Here is a 24,984-nt window from a genome sequence, read left to right as displayed (position 1 = left end):
CGCGACAAGGAACTGCGCTCCGGGCGAGAGGGATTGCGCATGAGGGGATGGGTGGGGGGTCACCGGCGATGATCAATCAGCGGCGGCGGCGGCTGCTGCGCTCGGGACAGAGGGAGCGATGGGAGAGAGGGAGCGGAGATTGCGCGGCGGCTGTGCTCGGGAGAGAGGGAGCGCAAATTGTGTTTGCACGTGAGGAAACGGGGATGGGAATTGGGAAGCAGAGAGAGGGGCAATCCGGGAGGGGCGGGGTTTGCAGGGAGAGAGTATGGGGGAGGTGGGAGTAACGTGGAGCGTTGGATTTGATTGGGGCGATCCTGACCGATCGATGAGGAATGAGGATGTAACACACTGTTGGTGAATTATAGGGTAGATTACTGTAGAACGGAAAGAGTAAAGGGCACTAGGCACGCGTCGTGGTGCTTGGGCGATTGTCCCGTGAGAGTGTGAGACGGTGAGAGCTAATGAGGAGCACGGCCAACCATGCCCCGCCACAACGCACCAAACGCAGCCTGGTGCGCCGCACACCGAAACGACCTAACTAAACTAGGCGCGGCACGCAAAGCTGCCGGACGCAAGTGCTCGCAGAAAATTGCTGCGAAAAAATTGCCGTACTAAATAAAAACAACTCAATTCATCGTCAACATGCTCCACTGACACAGGTATCCCACGAGCAAATTTATCACGAGCATTGCTTTATCTTTTTTAAGTCAAACTACTAGTTTGAGTTTTCGCTCCGAATTAATAATTTGGACAAGAACACAGTCTCTAAAAACAATTTTAATCATATTTTTCATTATAATATAAAAGTATTGGCATATATATATGATTTTATTACATTACTTTTTAAGCCTAATCGATACATGTAATCATCATATCTGATAGACAAATATTTTAAAACTGATTTATAATCAAAGGTTCTAATGTTTGACCTCATTCTTATCTAAAACGATAAATATTATCAGCCCGAAGGAGTAATCAAGTTTATAGAAAAAATTAATATTTTCAACACAAAATAAAAATATTATTAAAATATATTTAATATTAGATATAATGAAATTAATTTGGTATATTAGATATTACTAGAACAAATGTTCGTTCGTTGCAACGGGTAAGGCTATTTTAATGTTATTATTGTTATACGTTTTAGTTAAGGTAAAATCTACTGTGGGAACTCGTTTGGATATATATATTTTTAAGAAAATTATGAGCGGCAATTAGGAGTACGATCGTCTTAGGTTAGCATGCAAGTTTTTTAAAGAGAATTATTATACAATTACTTCTGTATTTACGAAAGCAAACGAACTCAAAAAACCGACTCAATACACATCTATATTTTCAAAAACGAACAAACTACTCATACTCGAATGACGTACCAAAATAACATATAAACATCTTAATAATTTTTATAAAGTAGAGATTAATTATTTTTATAAACTTAATTAAATTTAGCAAAATTTAATTCTAAAAAAGTCATACTCCTGCCATCCCCGTCGGAACTCGGAAAGCAGCCACCAACCCGAGGCGACGTAAAAATCAATAAAGAACTCCCCGACAGGTGGACCCCATCCCTCGCTCGGTTAGACCGTCCACTTCCACACTCACCAGTCACCACCGCACCAGATCGGTGAGGTGATGTGCTACCGCGCGCCACCGCCTCTCCACTCTACCACACCGACACGCACACCCAGCTAATCTCCCTCTTCCCCAAGCCAAAAAAAAAAAAAAAAGACACGCTCACCAGCCGCAGCGGCGCGCCCCTCTCTCTCTCCTCTCCTTTTAACTACTACTCCCCACGAGGAGCAGCCGCGAACACCACACACCACCTCACGCAGCAGCAGCGGCAGCAATGGCGTCCATCATCGTGCTCGCCTCCGTCCTCCTCCTCGACGTCATCGCCTTCGGCCTCGCCGTCGCCGCCGAGCAGCGCCGCAGCAAGGCAAGCCCCCCCCCCCCCTCCCACTCACCCCCTTCCTTTCTCCTACCGGCCTCTGGAGGAGCCGTCTGCTGACGTACGTACGGGGGTTGCTTTTTTTGCAGGCGACGGTGACGCCCGACTCGGAGAAGCTGTACGACTACTGCGTCTACGACTCCGACATCGCCACCGGCTACGGCGTCGGCGCGCTCCTCCTCCTCGCCGCCGCGCAGGCCGTCGTCATGCTCGCCAGCAAGTGTTTCTGCTGCGGCCGCGGCCTCAAGCCCGGCGGATCCCGCGCCTGCGCCCTCATCCTCTTCCTCTTCGCATGGTAAATCACCATCACTCCGCTTGCTACTACTCGATCGAATGCTTCACCACATTAACCAAACAACATTACGAATGCTTTGCCTCTTTTTTCTTTCTACTCATATTTTGGGATCTCGCGCCTCTTCGTTGCTTGCTTCTGGATCTGGGTTGCTGGTAGTTTAATCTCCGCGGTAATTTTTAGCTAGATCTACCACTTGTGGTTTGAGCACAGAACGCGCAGCTTCAGTTCAGATCCGGTTGTTGGTGGGCAATTAATGGAGGATGGGATCTAGTGGTTTGAGCAGATCTACTGCAACAAATGCTTGCACATAAGCATTTAGTGAGGGGAGGATCTAGAGGACAATTATTGGATGGTTTATTTATGCTGGATTGGCTATTAATTTAGAGCTCATAACCATTTTGCTTCAGTGGACCGGGCCTATTGAGCTGTTCTGCTCATTCACTACCTAATCAGTTAGTATAATTTTAGTCTGAAAAAACTGAGCATCAGTTCGGGCAGCTGTTATTCAGAAGCAAAGAGGTTCTTCCTTCAGATCTATTAGGTTTACTATCTCTTTCATGCTAACCAAAAATATATTTTAAGCACATGACTGCTGCCTCATTCCGCTGATTGTTGGTGAAGGGTCAAATTGAATTGTGGCACACTCAAAGTGGTGATTTGTTGTCCACTTATAAGGAAATTAGTACTACTATTTTTTTCAGCTCGCACAAGAGGCAGCTTTCACTTTATGGGGGCTTTTAACTATTTGCCACTTTTAGATTTGGCAAATAACTACTCCCTCCATACTCATAAAGGAAGTCGTTTAGGACAATGTTTAAGTCAAACCTTGGGAATATAAATCATGAATAACTCTCAAGTTGTTGAGTTTGAAAATATAAAAATTATATGAATAGATTTGTCTTGAAAAATACTTTCATAAAAGTATACATATATCACTTTTCAATAAATATTTTTATAGAAAAAAGAAGTCAAAGTTGTGTTTTGGAGACCGTGTCGCTGTCCTAAACAACTTCTTTTACGAGTACAGAGGGAGTATTTGCCACCCCTATCTCAATGACATGTGGGTCCACATGTGTCTATGACATGTGGGTCCAGTGGCAAAAAGTTAATTGCCACATCTAAATGTGGCAAATGGTTAAATATTCCTCACTTTATGGCAGCTCCTCTGTCACAAAAGCTAAACAGTTAAAACTCCAAGAGTGGGGGAGACTTGTTCACTTTTCTTAGGCTTGTTTTAGTTCCCAACTTTTTCTTCAAACTTCTAACTATTCCATCACATCAAAACTTTCCTACACACACAAACTTCCAATTTTTCCTTCACATCTTTCCAATTTCAATCAAACTTCCAATTTTGACGTGAACTAAAGCTGTGCTTTTGCATTTCATTAGTCTCACGGAAGCTCTATATACAATTGAACAATTCTTTTCTGGGATTTTAAGGTAGTACCTCCCATTCAAGAATTTATCCTTTCAAAGTTGCAATAGTTTACTTGAATAAGTGGTAGATCTACTGGACTTCTACATGAGTGGCCTGCATATGTTTAATTGCTACTCCTACATTAGTGGCTGCATATGTCCAACTGCTACATGAGTCACTGCATATGTCCAACTGCCTCAAATTTACTTGCCCCACAAAGCGCAAAGTGCTTGTCACTGGTTGCTTTGTACTACTACTAGGTACTTCCTCCGTTTCACAATGTAAGACTTTCTAGCATTGCTCACATTCATATAGATGTTAATGAATCTAAACACTATATATGTCTAGATTCATTAATATCTATATGAATCTAGGTAATGCTAGAAAGTCTTACATTATGAAATGGGGGAGTAGGATTTAACAGTTGAACTAGTGTTCCTACAGTAGGTGCACACTTGAACTAAATATTTTTTATTTTTTAATTTAACATTACGCAGACGTTGATAACAACTATTTTGGGTGTGTTCGGAATCCCCCTTTCCCAACTCACCCCTCTCTTTTTCCGCACGCACGCTTTTCAAACTGCTAAACGGTGTGTTTTTTTTTAAAAAAAAAGTTTCTATACGAAAGTTGCTTAAAAAAATCATATTGATCCATTTTTGAAAAAAAAAGCTAATAGTTAATTAATCACGTGCTAATGGACTGCTGCGTTTTCCGTGCGGAGAGTTTAGTTCCAAACTCCCCCCTCCAGCGAACACAGCCTGTCTTGTTCCGTGGGTGGTACCTGTGTTATTAATTAGCTCATTGACTTTAAATAAAGTAATGAGACCATGTTACCTGGCCTGACACAGCTCACTATACTAGTTTTGTGGGATCATAGGGAGTAGTATTTAATAGTAGCCATGCACTTGTGATTATCTTTTTACAAATTATAATTGATTTGTGTTGTTTCTTTAATGAATTGTTAAATTAATTAACTTGGTTATATGGTCTTCCTTGAAATCAACAATTGGGATATCCCAAAAAAGTTCTGAAGTCAACATCAATTGAAAGCTTGCTTTCTTGGTGTCCTTGGCTAGCCAAACCTTCATGTAGTGTACACCTGTCATAGTCTACAGCCAAATGTCATCAAATCTAATTCCCTTCATCTTCCTGCTCTGACGATGCTTGTTGTGTCCATCACTACATATACTTAATCCAGAACTGCATATCCATCATATTCTAGGTGTTCCAATATGAACAGATGTTTCAACACCTATGGTTTAAAGATATACTGATATGCAACTGTGCATCCGTTCAACAGTTTTTGTTATGTTCCCTTTTCCCGGTGCTTCTTCATGTTCTAATCTATTGGTTTTTGATTGACCAAAGTACATAGGGTAAATGGTTTAGCTTTGTTTCTCATTTCTGCATTTATTTGAATTTAACTACTACTGCCTGAATCTGTAATATGGAAAAATTAGGGTATACGCCAATTAATAAGTCAAATCAAATGTACTTGCCATAAAATGATTACTCAATAAGATGTTTTCTGATCGTTGGCAGGTTGACCTTCCTCATTGCTGAGGCATGCTTGATGGCCGGATCCATCCGGAATGCGTACCACACCCGGTACAGGGGGATGTTCGTTGGCGAGTCCGTCTCCTGCGAGACTGTGCGCAAAGGTGTCTTTGCTGCTGGTGCGGCCTTCACCTTCTTCACAGCCATCCTCAGCGAATTCTACTACGTTAGCTACTCCAAGTCCCGCGATGCTGCTGGGGGTGCCCCGTACGGTGGCTCCAACATTGGCATGGGCACTTACAGCTAAAAGGAGCTTGCTGAACAGGATGATCCGGTCCTTGAGCTTGTTGGATTCAAGGTGGAGCATGTGATCGTGGAGTGCATTGTTCTTGTTAACACATTACCTTAGTTACGGTGTAATTGGTTGGGGTTTACTATCCCGTTAGGTTGTATGAGATTACTTGGTTGGGTTGTACACTATTCGGATTATTGGATTGGATTCTGAACATGGAATACACGTATCCTAGTATGATGATGCGCTATTGCCTGCTGACATGGTCATCTCTCTTGCTTGATGTAATCTGTCACCAGATCTTCACTAATACGAGATGCTGGTAAAATGGAGGTAGCATGGTAGTCATGTGTGTTATTAGTTGACTTAACGCACACATTGAGTTATATGACTATGTATCACAGTTTCTGGTCAAAGTAAAGCTTCACAAATTCTGTTTTATTTCTGGCTAAACGAAAGGGCGTTCTTTAAAAATTCGTATCAAATAATTTACTCATGCTGGATGCGACATTTATTCATCTTTAGAACCATAAGAGCAAGTGCTATGGTTGATGTGACTACCATCTCTAAATTTATTTATATCATTCACTGATAAATTAAGAGACAACTCATACAATATGTTAACTCTAGTACACAAATACCAATATATCTAATACTCTCACGTTTTATTCTTGAAATTTATGTGGAGGTTATCACTTGATTTAGGGGTGGCTCATTATCTCTCTTCTCACTTCTCTTATCTACCTCATCACTCAATCCGATGTGACATTCTTTGGGACAGTATATGTAGCATTATAGTACTTGCCCTGAGGGAACTAGAACCACCTTTCCCACTAAGGCTCTGTTTGTTTCAACTTAAGATTATTGTAATCTAGATTATTGAACCAGATTATTATAAGCTGGATTATAATAAACCGACATAAAATAAGCTGTTAGTTGTTTGTTTGGATTATTAGATGCTTGTTAGCTGTTAGCCACTCAATAATCTAAAATAAACTCCTTTAAAGCGGATTACTAGATTATAGTAATCTGGCTTTATAGATTGTAATAATATATCATAATAAGCTATCTATTTGTTTCAGCTTGCTTATAATAATCCAGATTATAACCATCCTAAGTTGAAACAAACAGGCACTAAATTGTACTCCTTCATTCGTACTTTTTAGCCATTTCAATTTAGGTTAAAATAAATTTTTTCGCCTCTTTCGTTTATCTTAAAATAAATTTAAGAGCTAAGTTTCTTATTTGATAGGCTAAGTTTCTAATATAAAATGGCTACCATGTTAATTCAAGAAAATTTTGGCTGAATTGGTTTGTAATGATCGTAGATATGAAGCTGTGTTCATCTTATGCTCTCAATTTAGTATCTTGTTAATTTAATTTTCAGTTTTAATGTAACTAATCAATGAGTTGTAATTGATTTGAACTTTTTCTAAATTTAGTTTAAAGCATTATAGTTAAAAGGTAACCAATGTATTTAATATATGATTAAAATTTTGATATTTATAATATACTAGCTAAGCAATAACCTATTAGGTAACGAGGCCATACATGCATTTTTTTTAAAAAAAAGGAACTTACTATCAAACACAATTTTACATAGAAAATGATATAGGACGAAATTCATATGTGTATATTTATCTAAATAAAAAAATACTTTAGTCAGTTTATCGTATCTTATACTCCCTCCATTTCTTTACAAGTCAAACTTACTTTTTATGTTTGACTAAGGTTTATAAAAAAATAATAATATTAAATTAGTTTCATTAAAATTAATATTGAATATATTTTGATAGTATGTTTGTTATGTGTTAAAAATGTTTCTATATTTTTTATAAACTTGATTAAACTTAAAAATGTTTAACTTAGAAAAAAGTCAAAACAAGATATAAAAAGGTCCGTTGGCCACGGCACTTTGCCGCCTCCCGTACGCATTGCAATTGTGCCCCCAACGCATTGACTAGAGAAGATGCTTCGATGTAGATGGTGACCTGCGTTCACCTATAGATCGACCTCGATATCCAGACATCGTGATAGGAACGGTAGAATAGTCAGGACGCCATATAGTATAGACCATATTATCTACGTCGTATTGGAGTAAAATGTTTTTAGATAAATTATAGTTCGAGAACCACACTATATATGTAGTTATTTGTCCACAAGCTGACAAAAAAAATACTATCACCGATACATTTTCTATTTTATAATTTTACATATGTACCCATGGTTTAGACAAAAGCTTTTAAAACCACTGAATTTTTGAAAAAAAAACATATTCAAGTACACATGCCTTTCCCTTTTATAAAAAAAGTAGAAATGTCTTTTTTTTAACAAAAATACCATCATCACCGTATTATTATTAGGCAAAATTTGCTACAGGACACTCAAAAATCATGTAATTAGCTGAGAGACACCGCAAAAACGTGACACTGCTCATAGACACTATCAAAGTTGTGCAATTGGCCGTAGGACACCGGACGTATTATTTTATTATTTCCAGACTGAAAGTGGTGAGTTTTTTTTTCAAAATAACCGGAGTGCCCCTGCGCCTCACCATCTATCCTAGACTTGGGTCCCCGGTCGAACCAAACCCGGTCGGATTCGTCACCTGGTGTTGGCGGGCGGATGAGCACCCTGGGCACAACACCGGCAAGGCGAGCGGAGCTCCACATGTAAGCCCCTCTCTCCCTCTTTGTTTCTAGATGGGGCAGCGGAGCGGTGACTCGTCGTGCCGGCCCTGGCCCTTGCACACGACCGTGCAGCGTCGTCCCTGCCGAGGCATCGCACCAGCCCGTGCCTCGCCGTGCCGGCGCCGGCGCTCTCTTCCTCAGGCTTGCTTGAAGAAATAGCAGAGAGAGAGAGAATGAGGGAGAGAAAATAAAAGAGGAGAAATTCCCTTTCCACAATCATCAAAGAACCGTGTTGAATCAAACACTACAATAGTGCAATTCCTTCAAATCCACCACAAATTCAGAGAGGAATTAAATCACAAACTCAACCAGAGGAACAAACAAATCAATCGTGTAATCACTAGCAAAGCTAGGCACAGCCATGGGGATGCCCACGACAAGGTTAGCACTAGTAGTTCTTGTCGGCAGTGGCAAGCTTGCACTTGACCTTCCGGAACACCACCGCCGGCGGCGCAAGCTGCAGCTTGAGCGGGCACGTCGCGGGAGTTTGCACTTGGTGTAGTGCGCCTGGTACCTGACCTCGCCGGAGACTGTCACCTCCACCTTGGATTTTGCCTTTTCAAAATCCAGTATCCTGTGTCCCCTAGCCAAGATAGGTTGTAAGTATACTGTATTTGTTTTTGATTTTTTTTCTAGTAATCATGTGATACTTGACATAAATCAGATGCAATTACCATTTTTTTCACACTGTTTTTTTCTATTCTGTTCCAATGTAGTCATGACTGAGGTTTCTGCCTTTTGAGGATGCTTGAGTGTCACAACGGCAGGACTCTTGTTGGATACAACACGGTATTTTATTCCTTTGTTTGACATTTTTTAATTTTTTTCACCCTATACATACATTTTTTCTGCTTCTAAAAGCTGACTGTTTGTATGTTTCTCTTTCTCAGAAGGACAAGCGACAATACCGTGCGATGATTTGCCACAGGCTGTTGTACCACCGCTTCAATGATCTACACCCTCATCGCGTCATTTGAAGAACTGTTTTTTTTTTATCCTTTGTTGTTTGGGGGCAAAAGTGCCAAGATGTAATGCCAGGTCGTAGACTCTTTTGTATAGGTTCCCTCACTGATCTTGATACAGTTTGCACTAAAACTAAAGCAGTGTGTTTTGTAGACTGACACTCCCTAGCCAAATAGTATCATTTTGTAGTTTGCACTAATACATGTGATTTTCAACTTACTAACTCATATATTGCTTCGAAAAGGTATCTTTTTCATCCAACTTGATGTTCTAGATCAGCAACCCTTCTTTTAAAAAAAAATTCAACTATGATGCCTATGATGTTTTTGCCAATAAGTCACCATGCTGTGCCATTTACCAGGTACTTACCACACTGGTATCAGCATGGTATTCTTTTTTAGCTAATCATTTAGCATGCTACCATACTGGTACCAGGTATCAGCCTGGTACCATACTAGTATTAGGTAACAGGTACCATACTATTACCAGGGTAACACCCTGGTATCAGGTCCATACTGGTGTACCCTGGTATCAGGTACCAGGTACTAGGTATCAGCCTGGTACCATACTACTAGTACCAGGTACCAGGTACCATACTGGTACCAGGGTATCACCCTGGTATCAGGTACCAGGTACCATACTGGTACCAGGGTATCACCTTGGTACCTTTTTTTACACCAGGCACCTGCATGGTACCATATTGGTATCAGGTACCAGGTACCATACTGGTACCAGGGTATCCCATTTTGTACCAGGAACCAGCATGCCTTTTTTTATCAGGCAGAGCATATTGCTGGTACCTGGTACTAGCTAGATGAAACCAGGGTGTACCAGGTATCCTTTTTAGTTAGAAAAATATTTTTTTGGCTCATAGCACAAATTCATATGCATAACTGCAACATGTCATAACACAATGTACTTATGTTATAGCACAAATATTCATAAACGCAACATATCAGAACACAAGTACACTTTTGTGCCCACATTCATCACAGTGATAACATAATTTTCTTAGCCACACCACAACAAAGTATATCAAATATTACAATACCATTGTTTTTTTAAAAGTAGAAGCATAGGAATGTTTCATTTTTTTTGAAGAATCACATGAACTGTGGGGTTTTACCACCTGGTGGGATCATCACAATCCTGCATATAAAAAGAGGACAGTACCAAAATCATCAATCTTCTTCTCTTTTTTTTTGGCGATGCAAACATGAATAAAAATTGACTATTTTTTGTTACCTCATATTAGCACGCAGAGCCTTGATTGCTAGATGATATCTTTTCATGGCTCACCAAACAGCTGGTATCATCAAGTTTTTTCTTCTTAGAACTTGCTGCTATCACTTGGCTTTTTCTTTTTACGGCCTGTCGAACTGCTATCTTATCCCTTTGAAATTTTTTGCAGGCACAACTGTAGGTTTCATTGTTTATGTCATAATGAACCAAGAATTTCTTGTTGTCATCATCCAAAATTAGCTGCACAAAATATGATCCAGGTTCCGGCCCATTTATTGTTTTGTATTTGGTAGCTCTGTATAGCATTTCTTGAAACTCCTCAAACATTGCACGTGTATAGAACTTTGAGTCTTGTTCTTCCATTGGATAGCCAGACCACATTTTTGGGTCTGTTTGGACTGTTATAAACCGCTGATTGTCATCCCTGTCAAGACAAGATTGGGCAAGTTTCTCATATTGGAAGATGAAATTCCTGATTGAATCAGCTGGGTGGACAAAATCTTTGAATAATTTGTTCATGCTCTCACTCCTTTGGGAGGTGCTCATGAATGGGAAGAAGTAATCCATGAAAAAACAGGGGACCCACTTTTTCCTGTTATCATAGAGGTGTTGCATATACTTGTTCCCACACAACTCATGTCTATCAATCATTGCATCCCAACTTGCATCAAATTCTTCTTCGTTCAAAGAATTATCAATGCATGACTTCAAGTCTGTTTCAAACCCTTCCTTGCCGTTTAACAGCACACCAAGGTTAGTACTAGCATTCCTATGCACATGCCACATACAGCGCCTATGAATAGTTCTTGGCAGCACTTTTGCAATTGCAATCTCCATTGTTTTGTCCTGATCAGTCATGATGCATTGTGGCTCTTTTCCATCCATTGCTTTCAAGAATGTTTCAAACACCCATTCAAAAGTTTCAACCTTTTCATTTTTCAGGAATACACACCCAAATAGGACAGTCTGGCCATGGTTGCTTACCCCGATTATCGGAGCAAATGGGAGGTTATACTTATTTGTGCAGTATGTTGTGTCGAAGACGATACAATCACCAAATTTCTTGTATGCTTCTTTTGAGGCACCATCCACCCAAAATAAGCTACCAACCGTATTATCCGAGTCCAGTTCCATGCTATAGAAAAACGATGGATCTTCTGCTTGCAATTCCTGGAAGTACTTGATGGTTTCAGCCATGTCTCCGTTTGCAGTAGTCCGTTTTCTCATCGATGTCCTCAGATTGCTAACATCTTTCTTTGTGAATGGTATGTTACGCATGGTACCATACAAATCAGACAGGACAGACATGATTCTTCTAGTGGGGATGTTGTTGTTGTGCCGTAATTCTATTAGCTCATAGTCTTCATCCGACACGTTACGGTGTGATTCTAGGAACCTTAGAGAATTGGGGCTCAAAGGAGGATGATTGTGATCTAAGTCTACTATTGTCACCACCCACTTTTCAGCCCTTTTAACGACCACCATTCTCGCCTTACAATCAGTTTTCCGTATGCTGTTGCACTTCCTGGATCTGCTTCCAATACTTGATTTTGCATTCTGCTCCTTACTTGTGCGTTCAGAATAGCAAGCGAACTCATATCTGTTGTAATCTTTGGTGACATTGCTTCTTTTGCAACTCGAAACCTTTCTACCGAAACCTCAATTTTTTGCATACCTATTGTAGTACACGCGTGCCTCTTTGTCTGAAAAGAACTCCATACCAACAAATGGTACCACAGGTTGTGATTGGACACCCTCCATTTCAGATCCTTCAGTTGTAGTTGCTGGTTCTATTTCAAGTCCATCCCCAGCATCAACTTGCAAAATACTCGTGGGTCCTGCCACTATTCCAGCTTTAAGCAGTGCTGCCCTCAGAACTTCAGCATCTATATCCTTCTCACCCACACTTGTAGCCTGCTCATTCACACTTGTTTCAGCCTCCATTTCAGATCCTCCAGTTCAATTTACTGGTTCTATTTCAAATCCATCCCCAGCATCAACTTGCAAAATACTTGTGGGTCCTGTGACTATTCCAGCTTCAAGCAGTGCTGCCCTCAGAACTTCAGCATCTCTCACCCACACTTGTAGCCTGCTCATTCACACTTGTTTCAGCAGAAACACAAGCCCCAGCACCCATGTTTTGAAGATCTTCCATTCTTCTTTCAATAGAACTAACTGACGAACTCATACTTTTTTCCACTCCCCCTTCACATTTTGATAGTGCAAAACAAAAAAAAACATTAAATTCTGTACGGCTCAAATTAGACAAACATACCATTATCAGGTTAGTACCAATTTTCATCAAACTTTTTTCAGTTCTACAATCAGAAGTACCAGATTACTAAAAAATAATTATCAGCCTTTTTGCAAGAGCACAAACATTGATAAATGAGCACAAAACATAAGTGTAAGATTACCATGGACAATATTACCAGTTTTCTTTTTTCACCAGTTTTGATACAAATTTAGCATTTCTACTTACAGAAGTATCAGGTATCAAGTTTTAAAACATCTATCTAGTATAAGGTATCCAGTTTTAAAACATCTAGTATCAAGTATCAAGTTTCAAAACATCTAGTACTAGGTATCAAGTTTCAAAACATCTAGTATTAGGTATCAAGTTTAGATGAAAATACCTATCAACGCCGAGGAGTGTTCTGGTTGTGGTCAGCGCCGATGAGGTATTGCCCGTGCAAGCCGAGGATGTAGTTGGCGTCGCTGACGAGGTATCGCGCGTGGTAGCGCGCGATGCCGAGGATGTTTTTGGTGTCGTCGACGAGGTTGCCGGCCGTCGCCGACGAGGTGGCGCGCGATACCGAGGAGGATCTTGGTGTCGCCGACGAGGTATCGTGCGCGCGATGCCGAGGAAGATCTGGGTGTCGCCGACGATGTTGCGGGCCGTGGCCGACGAAGATCTGGGTGTCACCGACGAGGTAGCGCGCGATACTGAGGAGGATCTGGGTGTCACCGATGCCGACGAGGTATCACGCGCTCCGCGCGCGATGCCGACGAGGATCTGGGTGTCGCCGACGAGGTTGCCGGCCGTCGCTGACAAGGATTTGGGTGTCGCCGATGCCGACGAGGTATCGCGCGCGATGCCGAGGAGGAACCTGGTTTTGCGCCTTGATTTTTGGATCTGGGATATTTAGGACATATCACCGTAAATCGCGGGGACCGAATCGTAACTACCATATTAATGTTGTCTCCTTCGAACAGCATTCCGTTTTGTAGCGTCTCTCTTTTGATATTGAAGTTGAAGGTAAGTCTATAACCGTTTGTTACCCGAATTGGGGCGCAAAACCGCTCCACATAAAAGGCTCCCTCCTAATAGATGAAGAATAAATATGGTAGAGAAAAGAGATGATGTATTTATTAATGGCCCACTTTAAGAAACCATGGGTTGTAAAATATAGTTTTTATTGTGATGTCTTATTGACATGGCATCATAGACATTACTTATGAACACTATGAATTAAGACTGCCCTCATGCATCATCAACAGCAGCAGCAAAAACAGCGCGATTTTGCTATATCTCACTCGAAAGATTTTTTCTTATCTCTCACTCGATTTTCTCACTCAAATTTACAGTGCATTTTCTTATAAATTACAGTGTAATTTATGAAACTTACACTGTAACTTTTGTAAGTTACACTGTAATTTTTGAATCTTCGCATGTAAATTTTAAATTTTGTATTGGATTTGGTCTTTTTCTTGAGGATATGGTAATTTAGTGTCCATTATGGTGTTTCTTAATTGCTTTTTGCTTTTTATTATATCTATCGGATTTTAATTCAAAGATTAAAAATATGTGTGATACAATCATAAAAATCTTTCGAAAGATGTATAGGTACTCCCAAACAGCGCGCACTTCAAGGGGGAGAGCCCAGCTGACGTGGCGTCACCCAGCCACTGACGTGTGGGCCCCCACCCCACCGCTTTTATAACCTCGCCGCCTCGCCTCCTCCTCTCTATCTTCTCGCTCGCCTCTCCCTCTCGCTGTCTCTCACTCGCACTCGCCTCGCTGCCGCCGCCGCCGCTGCGGCGCCTCTCTCGCCGGCGGGGAGGGGAGGTGAGGTGAGTGAGCCCGATTCCGCGGCCTCGTGAGCCGAGCCCACGTATTGTCGCGTCAATTTTCGGCTGATTTTTTCCCTTTTTTTTTGTTGTGATTCTCAAGGTTTTTCTTAGGTGTACGGATTTGATGGCGGTGGCGTCGCGGCTCGCGGTGGCGCGGGTGGCGCCGGACGGGGGAGCGGCGGGGAGGAGGAGGAGGAGGAGGGGGCGGCCGGTGGTCGCGGTCCCGACGGCGGCGGGGAGGGGGAGGGGGCGAGGCGGGGCCGTGGCAGCGAGCCCACCGACGGAGGAGGCGGTGCAGATGACGGAGCCGCTCACCAAGGAGGACCTCATGGCCTACCTCGTCTCCGGGTGCAAGCCCAAGGAGAACTGGAGGTGAGGAGAGGAGATTCCCTTGTGTTTGTTTTTTTTTTCTTTTTGCGAAATTGGATAGCTTGTCACTGCTTCACTAGTGGTAGTGGTAGGTAGTTTTTTCCTCTACAAAAACTAGGGGTTGGTAGAATGGTTCGCATGGAGACATCATTATCGTATCGGGTTCGATGGAAATGTGGAATTGGAGAATTTCCTATTGGCATAGCCTAACTCGCTGCTTTAGCTACGCAATTGCAGTTTTAGTTATAAATCGATTGATTTCGGGCTTTCTATTGATGACTGATGAACTGGTTTATATGGCTCTAGTACTCTAATGTTGTGCAGACAAACTGTTTAGTCTTATGCGTTGTTAATGCAACTGTTTGATCATTTTTTTATTGGTAATTTTAGCTGTGATTGTTATTTCTACCTGATCTGCTAGCACCATTCGTTGGGCATGAAAGTTCTGCTGGTGCCTGCATTCAGTTTTTGTGGCATTGGCAATGTCATCTTGTTTGTTCAATTTACTCCCGCTTTGTTTGATATGGAGTATTCCAGTTAGTTATTTTGGTTATGCCATAAATAAATTTCTGATTTCACAGAATTGGCACAGAACATGAGAAGTTCGGTTTTGAAGTTGATACATTGCGTCCTATAAAGTACGATCAGATCCGTGACATCCTGAATGGACTTGCTGAGAGATTTGATTGGGACAAGATAGTTGAAGAAAATAATGTTATCGGTCTCAAGCAGGTAGTATTCTGCTCTTATTTCCCCTATAATACCACCTTACATGACTTAGACCAACAATTAACGTGGAGAAAATTTCCATGTGCTTCACTGGAGTGCCGTAATTAACTCTAATGGAAAAACAAACAAAAACATTACAGTTTGTTCTGACAATTTTAGTTTGTTCCTTAATTCGAGGTACTTGTATATGGTTGCAGGGAAAGCAAAGCATTTCACTAGAACCTGGTGGTCAGTTTGAACTTAGTGGTGCTCCTCTTGAAACATTACATCAAACTTGTGCTGAGGTCAATTCACATCTTTACCAGGTAATGCGCACTGCATCCCTGTATTAACTTCTTGCTTTATGTGATTTTCAGTTATGATTTGTGCATTGCCATGCCATATATATCTTCAGTCCGAAAGTTTTTTTTTTTGCCAGCAGTTGATCCAATCCGAAACGTCTATTCTTGTAGGTCAAAGCAGTTGGAGAGGAAATGGGGATTGGATTTCTCGGAATTGGTTTTCAGCCAAAGTGGGCACTGAGTGACATACCAATAATGCCCAAGGTAGTTTTGGCCTTAGACCTTGTAAAGCTTTAGTTTTTGTATGAATTCAGTGTCGCGTACATATTTAACTTAACTTACAAGAAGGGTTCCTATAAATTTTAATGCTTCAGTTTTTTTTCTTTATAGGGAAGGTACGAAATTATGAGGAATTACATGCCTAAAGTTGGCTCTCTTGGGCTTGATATGATGTTCCGAACATGCACTGTTCAGGTGAGTGTAATTATATGTTCATGTACTAATTTTGGAATTCCATCTTAAAGAAACTTGAAAACTTATTGTTACTTCTCTAAACAACTTTACTTACTTGAGTCATGAAGGTTAATCTTGACTTCAGTTCAGAGCAAGATATGATAAGGAAATTCCGCACTGGTCTTGCATTACAGCCTGTGGGTACTTTTGTTATCTTCCCTGATCATTTACTTTGCCCTCTCTCACATGAACCTGGTTTATTCATTTAATGGATTGTTGCCATTTAACAGATTGCAACAGCAATATTTGCTAATTCTCCCTTCAAAGAAGGAAAACCAAATGGGTATCTTAGCTTAAGAAGGTGATTGCTTTATTGCTTTTAAAAGTACATTGTTTTGTTGTATGAAGTTGCCAACATCATTCATGATCTGCAGCCATATTTGGACTGATACTGACAACAACCGCTCAGGGATGCTTCCTTTTGTGTTCGATGACTCATTTGGGTTAGTATATATAATTTCATACCATTCGACCCTCTTCCCCCACCCAGAACACTGGCAATTTGATTGAAGACCTCATTTTGGCCAAAGATATTTTACACATGAAATGAAGGTTTCCATGTTACTGAAATTCTGATTATAGTTTGTTTCTTTGATGCAGGTTTGAGCGATATGTGGACTATGCATTAGATGTCCCGATGTATTTTGTCTATCGAAATAAGAAGTACATTGACTGTACTGGAATGTCATTTCGGGTCTCTTCCTGTTTGTGTTACCTTAGTGCTTGTTCTGTTATATGCAGTAGAGCTTTGGCTATAGAATACAGAACTTGGTTATTAACTAGACTAACTTGATTTATATTTGTTTTGCAGGATTTTATGGTAGGAAAACTCCCACAAGCTCCCGGGGAGCTGCCTACTTTGAATGACTGGGAGAACCATCTAACAACGATATTTCCTGAGGTTTGCCCTTAAATTTGTATAGCTGATCATCATGGCATGTTGACACTGTAAGCTTAATGTAATAACTATTTGTTCTTTTGTATTTGGCTTGCAGGTCAGGCTGAAGCGATATCTAGAGATGAGAGGTGCTGATGGTGGCCCATGGAGGAGATTGTGTGCTTTGCCAGCATTTTGGGTTCGTTAGCTTACTCCTTTGCACTTCTTTTGTATTTCTGTACACTTTGCAGTGTGGTCTTGGTGTCAAGTAGAAGTAAACACAAAGAGTTTGGACATGGGTACTGTAGTAATTTATATCTTCCATGTTCTATAGGAAGAATTTTGAACCAGTTTTGGAATTGGTACTTGTATACAGGTTGGGCTGTTGTATGATGAGGAATCACTGCAAAGTATTTCGGACATGACCTCTGATTGGACAAATGAAGAAAGAGAAATGCTAAGGCGAAAGGTATCTTGAGTTATTTGTGCTCTCTGTCCCTGCCAAGTTATATAATATACTGTTGATCCATAAATAAACTTTTGTTTTGCCTTACAATCACACCAGTTTTAACAGAATTATACAATCTTTTTTGTCAGAATAATTTGTAAATTAGCAAAGTAACCCAGGTTCGGAAGTTACAACATGCTACTAGAGTCACCTCGGCCTTACTGTATTTAATTTGATTAGGTACCTGTAACCGGTTTGAAGACACCCTTCCGGGATGGATATGTAAGAGATCTAGCTGAAGAAATTCTGCAGTTGTCCAAGGTTATTTACTTTCTTGAATGTACATTCTTTTATAACACGGAGTGCATGCAGATTATATCTGCCTGTCTGTAATGCTCCTTTTTTTGTTATTCCAGAATGGATTAGAAAGAAGAGGGTACAAGGAGGTTGGTTTCTTAAGAGAGGTTGATGCAGTGATCAGTTCAGGTGAAGATTTCAACATTCCAGCATCTCTTTTCATTGATGATGATATAAACATTTTCATGGTTTTGCTGGGCTCTAGATAATAAAAATGAAGAGTTTAACTCTGTTTTCAGACAATAATTCGTAGCCTACTTTGTTGCAGGAGTGACCCCAGCTGAGAGGCTGCTCAATTTGTACGAGACGAAGTGGCAACGCAGCGTCGATCCTGTCTTCCAGGAGTTGTTATACTGATGCTGAGAAACCTCTTACACAGCAAAACTGGACAGTCTGTAGATGTACTCCCCCCATACAGAAAAAAAACTCATGTCCATTCTATTCCATGCCTCGGCAGCTAATGTCCGCCGTCCGTTTTTTCTTGAGCCTGAAGAGGGAAAAATAACCGCCGTGCAGCAATTCAGCTTCACGGACTCAATTGTTTCTGCCTCCTGGAACATTTGAGTTCGGAAGCCTTTGTAGGTGCTGTCTTTGTTGGGGCCTTTTACAACTTCCGATTTCCCTCGTCAACAGGGAGATGGGACAAACCACTGTTTGTACCAGACCCTCTTTTGTTCCTGATGATTTTTGTATGAAAAATAAGCCCATCTGGTGCATGATGGAAACTATATATATATGGTTCCAGAAAATGTTGGAATAAGTATTTGACAAGCACGTGGAGTTAGTTCATCCAGCTAAAAGAAATATCTTGCAGATGTAATGGCTGGTGTATTTGGTGGTCTCCATGAAAGTGCCTTTTTATTCGGTACTTATATGACTTGACTGGTTGTTTCCTGCTGCCTTCCTTTTGGACCTTTCTATCAATCTATATATGCTATCCTGATAGGTACTCACCCTGTCATTTTGTTATATGACAAGTAATCAGATATTACTGCATGGTTTTCCTTTGTTTTATCTCTCTTAGATCACATGGCTCTTCTTATTATTCCCTGTGCCTATGCCCATCTTCTATTTATTTTTCATCAACAAGCTGGTGAATGATGCTGCATAAACGAAATTTCGTCGTCGTCGTCTCAAGAACATGATCAAGTTTGTGCATTGTTAATGTATAAGCAAAAAACAAACGTGTGCGGCGTGCATGCTCTCTGTCCCTAGTCTTCTGACCAAGCCCGTCTTCCTGTCCTGAAAGCACGCACGCCACCACCCACCACCAACCACCAACCTTGGTTTGGAACATTTCCCTTACTCGCACCTACTCCCTCTCACTTACATGTGGGACCCATAAGCAAGAGGAACATATGTGTTGTAAAGAAACGGGCCAAGATGTGCTTAATCTTATCATAGTGTTTTACTGGAAATAAATACGCTTCCAAAAAAATAAGTGCGTGTAAAGAAAGATACCAATGCTACTAGCTAGACATTAAAGACAAAAAGGATAATCCCCGCAAAAAAAAAGACAAAAAGGATAATGAAAAGCATATAATAATTTCTCCATCGAAACATACTATCAGTAGTGTCTATATCATCCACGGCATCTTAAAAACTAGAGTGCACACGGCAACACTAACTGCTATTCCTTTCGTCCTAAAATAAATATAATTTTACTAAAATAAATGTAATTTTATATTATTTATGTCCAACGTTTGACCGTTTGTTTTATTTGAAATTTTTTTATGATTAGTATTTTTATTGTTATTAGTAGATGATAAAACATGAAAAAAAATATTTTATGTGTCACTATTTTTTTTATTTTTTTATAAACTTTTCAAATAAGACGGACGGTCAAATGTTATTATTTTGGGATGGAGGTAGTAACTCTCTTATATCATGTCTTATGTCTTATCTGTAGCATCCGAGTTAAATCTTTGCATATTTCGCATGTATTCTCTTCATATTAACTCAAGTGATACATCAACTATCCGTGGAGAAGATAGGGAGGGGGTGAGCAGGGGTCTCGATCGCCTCCCCTAAGCCCCTAAAACTACACTACATTTGTTGTAGTTTTTGTAAGATTTAAAAAGATAAGTATCGTGGATCCTCTCCATCAAATAAAGTTTGTGTTTTTTGTTTCGCCACTATCAACAATTTATCTACGTGACACAATTAGAAGTGTAAGTGACAAACCCGCGAAACTCACTTATCGACTAAAATAAACCACGAGTCCGTTTATCTTGACCTATAAATAGATTCACGGCTGACCCACTTACACCCTTAGACACAACAGTAAAGTCGTTGAACTCTATCCTAGTTGAAGTCACATGATAGGCCTATGATGCCCCATATTTCAGCCTTATCCATATCATCAAAATCCTACACATCAATCTGGTAGAAAGTATTGGTTCCTCGAGAAAAAGACAACTGCTCAAAAAAAATGATACTGTCACTGTTTGGTATTTGATAAATTCTGACTATAAGTTCTTAATCTTTTATTAATAACTCTTGAAATGATATAATTATACAACATTAGACGTATAAAAGAAACTCAAACTACCGCTATATATAGAGAGATATTCACTCTAATTTAATACTCCCTCCATCCATTTCAGGTTATAAGACATTTTTTACTTTTGTCAAAGTCAAACTATTTCAAGTTTGACTAAGTTTATAGACAAATATAGTAATATTTATAATATTAAGTTACTTTCATCAAATCAATAATTGAATATATTTTCATAATAAATTTATCTTGAGTTGAAAATGTTGCTACTTTTTTTCTATAAACTTGGTCAAACTTAAAGCAGTTTGACTTTGACCAAAGTCAAAACGTCTTATAACCTGGAACGGAGGGAGTATTAAATTTTAGCCATCATATTTATTCTCACTAATTAAAACGTTGCCAGCAAAACTATCAGCTTATTGAAACAAAGGACACAGAAAAGACGCCGCTGATGTGGTGCTGGAAACGTGGGTGCATGCCACCAAGATTTAAAAACTAAATTTCACGAATATTACATCATTTTTTTCATCTCTTTTAACATGTGTTAGAAAATACATTTGTAAGTATGTAAGTTTGGTGTTACACGTACAGTGGTGGTATAACAACGAAAAAAAAAACACCTCTTAACACCTTTTGTTTGATCCAAAGCGTGATAGGCGATAGCCGCCTCCACACAAACAATCACGAGGAGCAGAGCAGGCAGCCGATTCGACACCTAACCCCCAATTCCAATCCCGTATTTAATCCCTCCAATTCCCAAATCATCCAAGCCCGATTCCACCCAAACCCTCCTCTCCTCGCCCGCCATGAACTCGCTCCAATCCTTCCTCGCCCTCAACCCGCCCGCCACCGCCGCCGCCCTTGGCGGCCTCGGCCTCGGCGGCGCGCGCCTCCGTCCGTCGCGCGTCACCGCGTGCCTCGCCACGCCCACGCCCACGCCGCCGCCCCCGACCTCCGCGCCCCTCGCCCCCGCCGCGGCCGCGCGCCGCGAGCTGTCCGCCGCGAGCCGCGCCGTGGTGGAGGACGAGGCGAGGTACATCGTCGGGACGTACAACCGCTCCCGCGTCGTCCTCGTCGCCGGCCGCGGCTGCAAGCTGTACGACGCCGACGGGCGCGAGTACCTCGACATGGCCGCCGGCATCGCCGTCAACGCGCTCGGCCACGCCGACCCCGACTGGGTCGCCGCCGTCTCCGCCCAGGCCGCCACCCTCGTCCACGCCAGCAACGTCCAGTACACCGTCCCCCAGGCCAGTCTCGAACGCGTCACGCCCACCGCTCACCACGTGTTCGACGCATTGCCCAACCCTCTCGTCACGCCAAGCTCACCGTGATCATTTCTTTTTCCGCGTGCATGTGGCGCTCGCCAAGCGCCTCGTGGAGGCCTCCTTCGCGGACCGCGTCTTCTTCGCCAACACCGGCACGGAGGCCAACGAGGCCGCCATCAAGTTCGCCAGGAAGTACCAGAGGGTGGCGCGCCCCGACGGGGACGCGCCCACCGAGTTCATGTCGTTCACCAACTGCTTCCATGGCAGGACAATGGGGTCGCTCGCGCTCACCAGCAAGGTGCAGTACCGGGAGCCGTTCGCGCCGGTGATGCCCGGCGCGACGTTCGCCGAGTACGGGAACCTAGAGGAGGCCAAGAAGGTGATTCAGTCCGGCAAAATTGCTGCCGTGTTCGTCGAGCCCATGCAGGGCGAGGGTGGGATCCATAGTGCCACCAAGGAGTTCTTGCAGGGGCTGCGGGATGCTTGCGATGAGGCTGGAGCTCTCTTGGTTTTTGATGAGGTATGAAACATATTTCTTCTATTACTCCTTATGTTTAGTATGTTGTGGGTTGGTGTTGATTGAGTAATCAATGCTAATCTCACAAGTTGAATCCAAATATATATAAAACTATTGGTAACCACTACACAATTTGTATTAAAACAGAGGGAATTGTACAAAGTAAAAGTTGTTTACATGCATTTAGTTTAGACCAGAGATCACACTCCATAGGAACCTTCATTTTCATACTTATTCAAATCAGTGCAAATGTCCAAAGCTGCCGATCATCAATGAACAGTTCTGAAATTCTATGTCTCTGTTGCATTCAGAAAGGGGGCGCTGATCTAATCTAACACTCCTGTTACATGGTTACTAAACACAGGTGCAATGTGGTCTGGGACGCACTGGTTACCTCTGGGCGTATGAAGCCTATGGAGTAGTACCTGACATTATGACCTTGGCAAAGCCATTGGCGGGTGGTCTCCCCATCGGTGTAGTCTTGGTCACCGAGAAGGTTGCTTCAGCGATAAACTACGGCGACCATGGTACCACATTCGGGGGAGGCCCTCTTGTTTGCCAGGCTGCATTGACCACATTGGACAAGATCCAGAAACCTGGCTTCCTAGCAGAGGTGGCCAAGAAAGGAGAGAACTTCAAGCAGCTTCTCAGTACCAAGCTGAGTGGAAACGCCCATGTGAAAGAGATCCGGGGGATCGGTCTCATCGTCGGCATCGAGCTCGATGTTCCAGCGGGTCCTTTGGTCGATGCATGCTTGGACCGCGGTGTCATAGTGCTGACAGCCGGGAAAGGCAATGTTGTGAGGCAATGTTGCTGATTTTTTACAGAGTGAAATATATCTCATCTTCCTGCTTGCTCCTTCATCATTTTGTGCTGGTACAAGAGTACTTGTAGCGTGTTCGGATCCTCTTAGTGTCCAGCGATCACACATATATTTTTCTGGTGCCACATACACATTCAATTGTGTCATCACTTTTAAAACATGTCCACACAGTATCTTATCCCTTTGAAATTTTTTGCAGGCACAACTGTAGATTTCATTGTTTATGTCATAATGAACCAAGAATTTCTTGTTGTCATCATCCAAAATTAGCTGCACAAAATATGATCCAGGTTCCGGCCCATTTATTGTTTTGTATTTGGTAGCTCTGTATAGCATTTCTTGAAACTCCTCAAACATTGCACGTGTATAGAACTTTGAGTCTTGTTCTTCCATTGGATAGCCAGACCACATTTTTGGGTCTGTTTGGACTGTTATAAACCGCTGATTGTCATCCCTGTCAAGACAAGATTGGGCAAGTTTCTCATATTGGAAGATGAAATTCCTGATTAAATCAGCTGGGTGGACAAAATCTTTGAATAATTTGTTCATGCTCTCACTCCTTTGGGAGGTGCTCATGAATGGGAAGAAGTAATCCATGAAAAAACAGGGGACCCACTTTTTCCTGTTATCATAGAGGTGTTGCATATACTTGTTCCCACACAACTCATGTCTATCAATCATTGCATCCCAACTTGCATCAAATTCTTCTTCGTTCAAAGAATTATCAATGCATGACTTCAAGTCTGTTTCAAACCCTTCCTTGCCGTTTAACAGCACACCAAGGTTAGTACTAGCATTCCTATGCACATGCCACATACAGCGCCTATGAATAGTTCTTGGCAGCACTTTTGCAATTGCAATCTCCATTGTTTTGTCCTGATCAGTCATGATGCATTGTGGCTCTTTTCCATCCATTGCTTTCAAGAATGTTTCAAACACCCATTCAAAAGTTTCAATCTTTTCATTTTTCAGGAATACACACCCAAATAGGACAGTCTGGCCATGGTTGCTTACCCCGATTATCGGAGCAAATGGGAGGTTATACTTATTTGTGCAGTATGTTGTGTCGAAGACGATACAATCACCAAATTTCTTGTATGCTTCTTTTGAGGCACCATCCACCCAAAATAAGCTACCAACCGTATTATCCGAGTCCAGTTCCATGCTATAGAAAAACGATGGATCTTCTGCTTGCAATTCCTGGAAGTACTTGATGGTTTCAGCCATGTCTCCGTTTGCAGTAGTCCGTTTTCTCATCGATGTCCTCAGATTGCTAACATCTTTCTTTGTGAATGGTATGTTACGCATGGTACCATACAAATCAGACAGGACAGACATGATTCTTCTAGTGGGGATGTTGTTGTTGTGCAGTAATTCTATTAGCTCATAGTCTTCATCCGACACGTTACGGTGTGATTCTAGGAACCTTAGAGAATTGGGGCTCAAAGGAGGATGATTGTGATCTAAGTCTACTATTGTCACCACCCACTTTTCAGCCCTTTTAACGACCACCATTCTCGCCTTACAATCAGTTTTCCGTATGCTGTTGCACTTCCTGGATCTGCTTCCAATACTTGATTTTGCATTCTGCTCCTTACTTGTGCGTTCAGAATAGCAAGCGAACTCATATCTGTTGTAATCTTTGGTGACATTGCTTCTTTTGCAACTCGAAACCTTTCTACCGAAACCTCAATTTTTTGCATACCTATTGTAGTACACGCGTGCCTCTTTGTCTGAAAAGAACTCCATACCAACAAATGGTACCACAGGTTGTGATTGGACACCCTCCATTTCAGATCCTTCAGTTGTAGTTGCTGGTTCTATTTCAAGTCCATCCCCAGCATCAACTTGCAAAATACTCGTGGGTCCTGCCACTATTCCAGCTTT

General features: G+C 41.6%; 3 protein-coding genes and 1 long non-coding RNA gene across 5 annotated transcripts; all 4 read left to right on the top strand.

Annotated features, from left to right (window-relative positions):
- Positions 1-1,807: 1,807 nt before the first annotated feature.
- LOC4343166 (protein MODIFYING WALL LIGNIN-1) lies at positions 1,808-5,713 on the top strand. The gene is made up of 3 exons (XM_015789123.3): positions 1,808-1,936; positions 2,038-2,243; positions 5,206-5,713. The coding sequence occupies exons 1-3, from the start codon at positions 1,847-1,849 to the stop codon at positions 5,465-5,467; spliced, it is 558 nt and encodes a 185-aa protein (XP_015644609.1). The 5' UTR covers positions 1,808-1,846; the 3' UTR covers positions 5,468-5,713.
- Positions 5,714-10,961: 5,248 nt separating this feature from the next.
- On the top strand, positions 10,962-11,665 carry LOC107281543 (uncharacterized). Its single transcript, XR_001547386.2, has 2 exons — positions 10,962-11,100; positions 11,290-11,665. It is a non-coding gene; the product is annotated as an uncharacterized lncRNA (long non-coding RNA).
- Positions 11,666-14,302: 2,637 nt separating this feature from the next.
- Positions 14,303-18,944, top strand: LOC4343165 (glutamate--cysteine ligase B, chloroplastic-like). 2 transcript variants are annotated; one of them, XM_066311974.1, is made up of 16 exons: positions 14,303-14,421; positions 14,533-14,793; positions 15,372-15,522; positions 15,717-15,824; positions 15,972-16,064; positions 16,191-16,274; positions 16,382-16,450; positions 16,544-16,614; positions 16,688-16,756; positions 16,914-17,007; positions 17,125-17,214; positions 17,309-17,389; positions 17,567-17,659; positions 17,879-17,959; positions 18,055-18,124; positions 18,264-18,867. In XM_066311974.1, exons 2-16 carry the CDS (start codon positions 14,546-14,548, stop codon positions 18,350-18,352), a joined length of 1,491 nt encoding a protein of 496 aa, XP_066168071.1. In that variant the 5' UTR covers positions 14,303-14,421; positions 14,533-14,545; the 3' UTR covers positions 18,353-18,867. The 2 variants fall into 2 exon arrangements, with proteins under 2 accessions (XP_066168071.1, NP_001409066.1); NM_001422137.1 differs by having other exon boundaries at positions 14,331-14,421; positions 14,522-14,793; positions 18,264-18,944.
- A 2,315-nt stretch (positions 18,945-21,259) lies between these two features.
- Positions 21,260-23,398, top strand: LOC4343164 (acetylornithine aminotransferase, mitochondrial). Its single transcript, XM_015792513.3, has 3 exons — positions 21,260-21,754; positions 21,861-22,277; positions 22,639-23,398. The coding sequence occupies exons 1-3, from the start codon at positions 21,299-21,301 to the stop codon at positions 23,089-23,091; spliced, it is 1,326 nt and encodes a 441-aa protein (XP_015647999.1). The 5' UTR covers positions 21,260-21,298; the 3' UTR covers positions 23,092-23,398.
- The last annotated feature ends 1,586 nt before the right edge of the window (positions 23,399-24,984 follow it).

This window comes from Oryza sativa, chromosome 7, assembly GCF_034140825.1.
Source record: "Oryza sativa Japonica Group chromosome 7, ASM3414082v1".
NCBI lineage: Eukaryota > Viridiplantae > Streptophyta > Magnoliopsida > Poales > Poaceae > Oryza > Oryza sativa.
Note: the sequence above shows the minus strand (reverse complement) of the source record. Positions and strands in the feature narration are given on the sequence as shown.

Coding starts and splice junctions, on each gene's coding strand:
- LOC4343166 (XM_015789123.3), top strand. CDS start 1,847: ATGGCGTCCATCATCGTGCTCGCCTCCGTCCTCCTCCTCGACGTCATC. Junction 1,937..2,037: donor CCGAGCAGCGCCGCAGCAAG/GCAAGCCCCCCC, acceptor CTTTTTTTGCAG/GCGACGGTGACGCCCGACTC. Junction 2,244..5,205: donor ATCCTCTTCCTCTTCGCATG/GTAAATCACCAT, acceptor GATCGTTGGCAG/GTTGACCTTCCTCATTGCTG.
- LOC4343165 (NM_001422137.1), top strand. CDS start 14,546: ATGGCGGTGGCGTCGCGGCTCGCGGTGGCGCGGGTGGCGCCGGACGGG. Junction 15,825..15,971: donor TCAATTCACATCTTTACCAG/GTAATGCGCACT, acceptor CTATTCTTGTAG/GTCAAAGCAGTTGGAGAGGA. Junction 17,008..17,124: donor GTACTGGAATGTCATTTCGG/GTCTCTTCCTGT, acceptor TTTGTTTTGCAG/GATTTTATGGTAGGAAAACT.
- LOC4343164 (XM_015792513.3), top strand. CDS start 21,299: ATGAACTCGCTCCAATCCTTCCTCGCCCTCAACCCGCCCGCCACCGCC. Junction 21,755..21,860: donor CCCAGGCCAGTCTCGAACGC/GTCACGCCCACC, acceptor GCGCTCGCCAAG/CGCCTCGTGGAGGCCTCCTT. Junction 22,278..22,638: donor CTCTCTTGGTTTTTGATGAG/GTATGAAACATA, acceptor TACTAAACACAG/GTGCAATGTGGTCTGGGACG.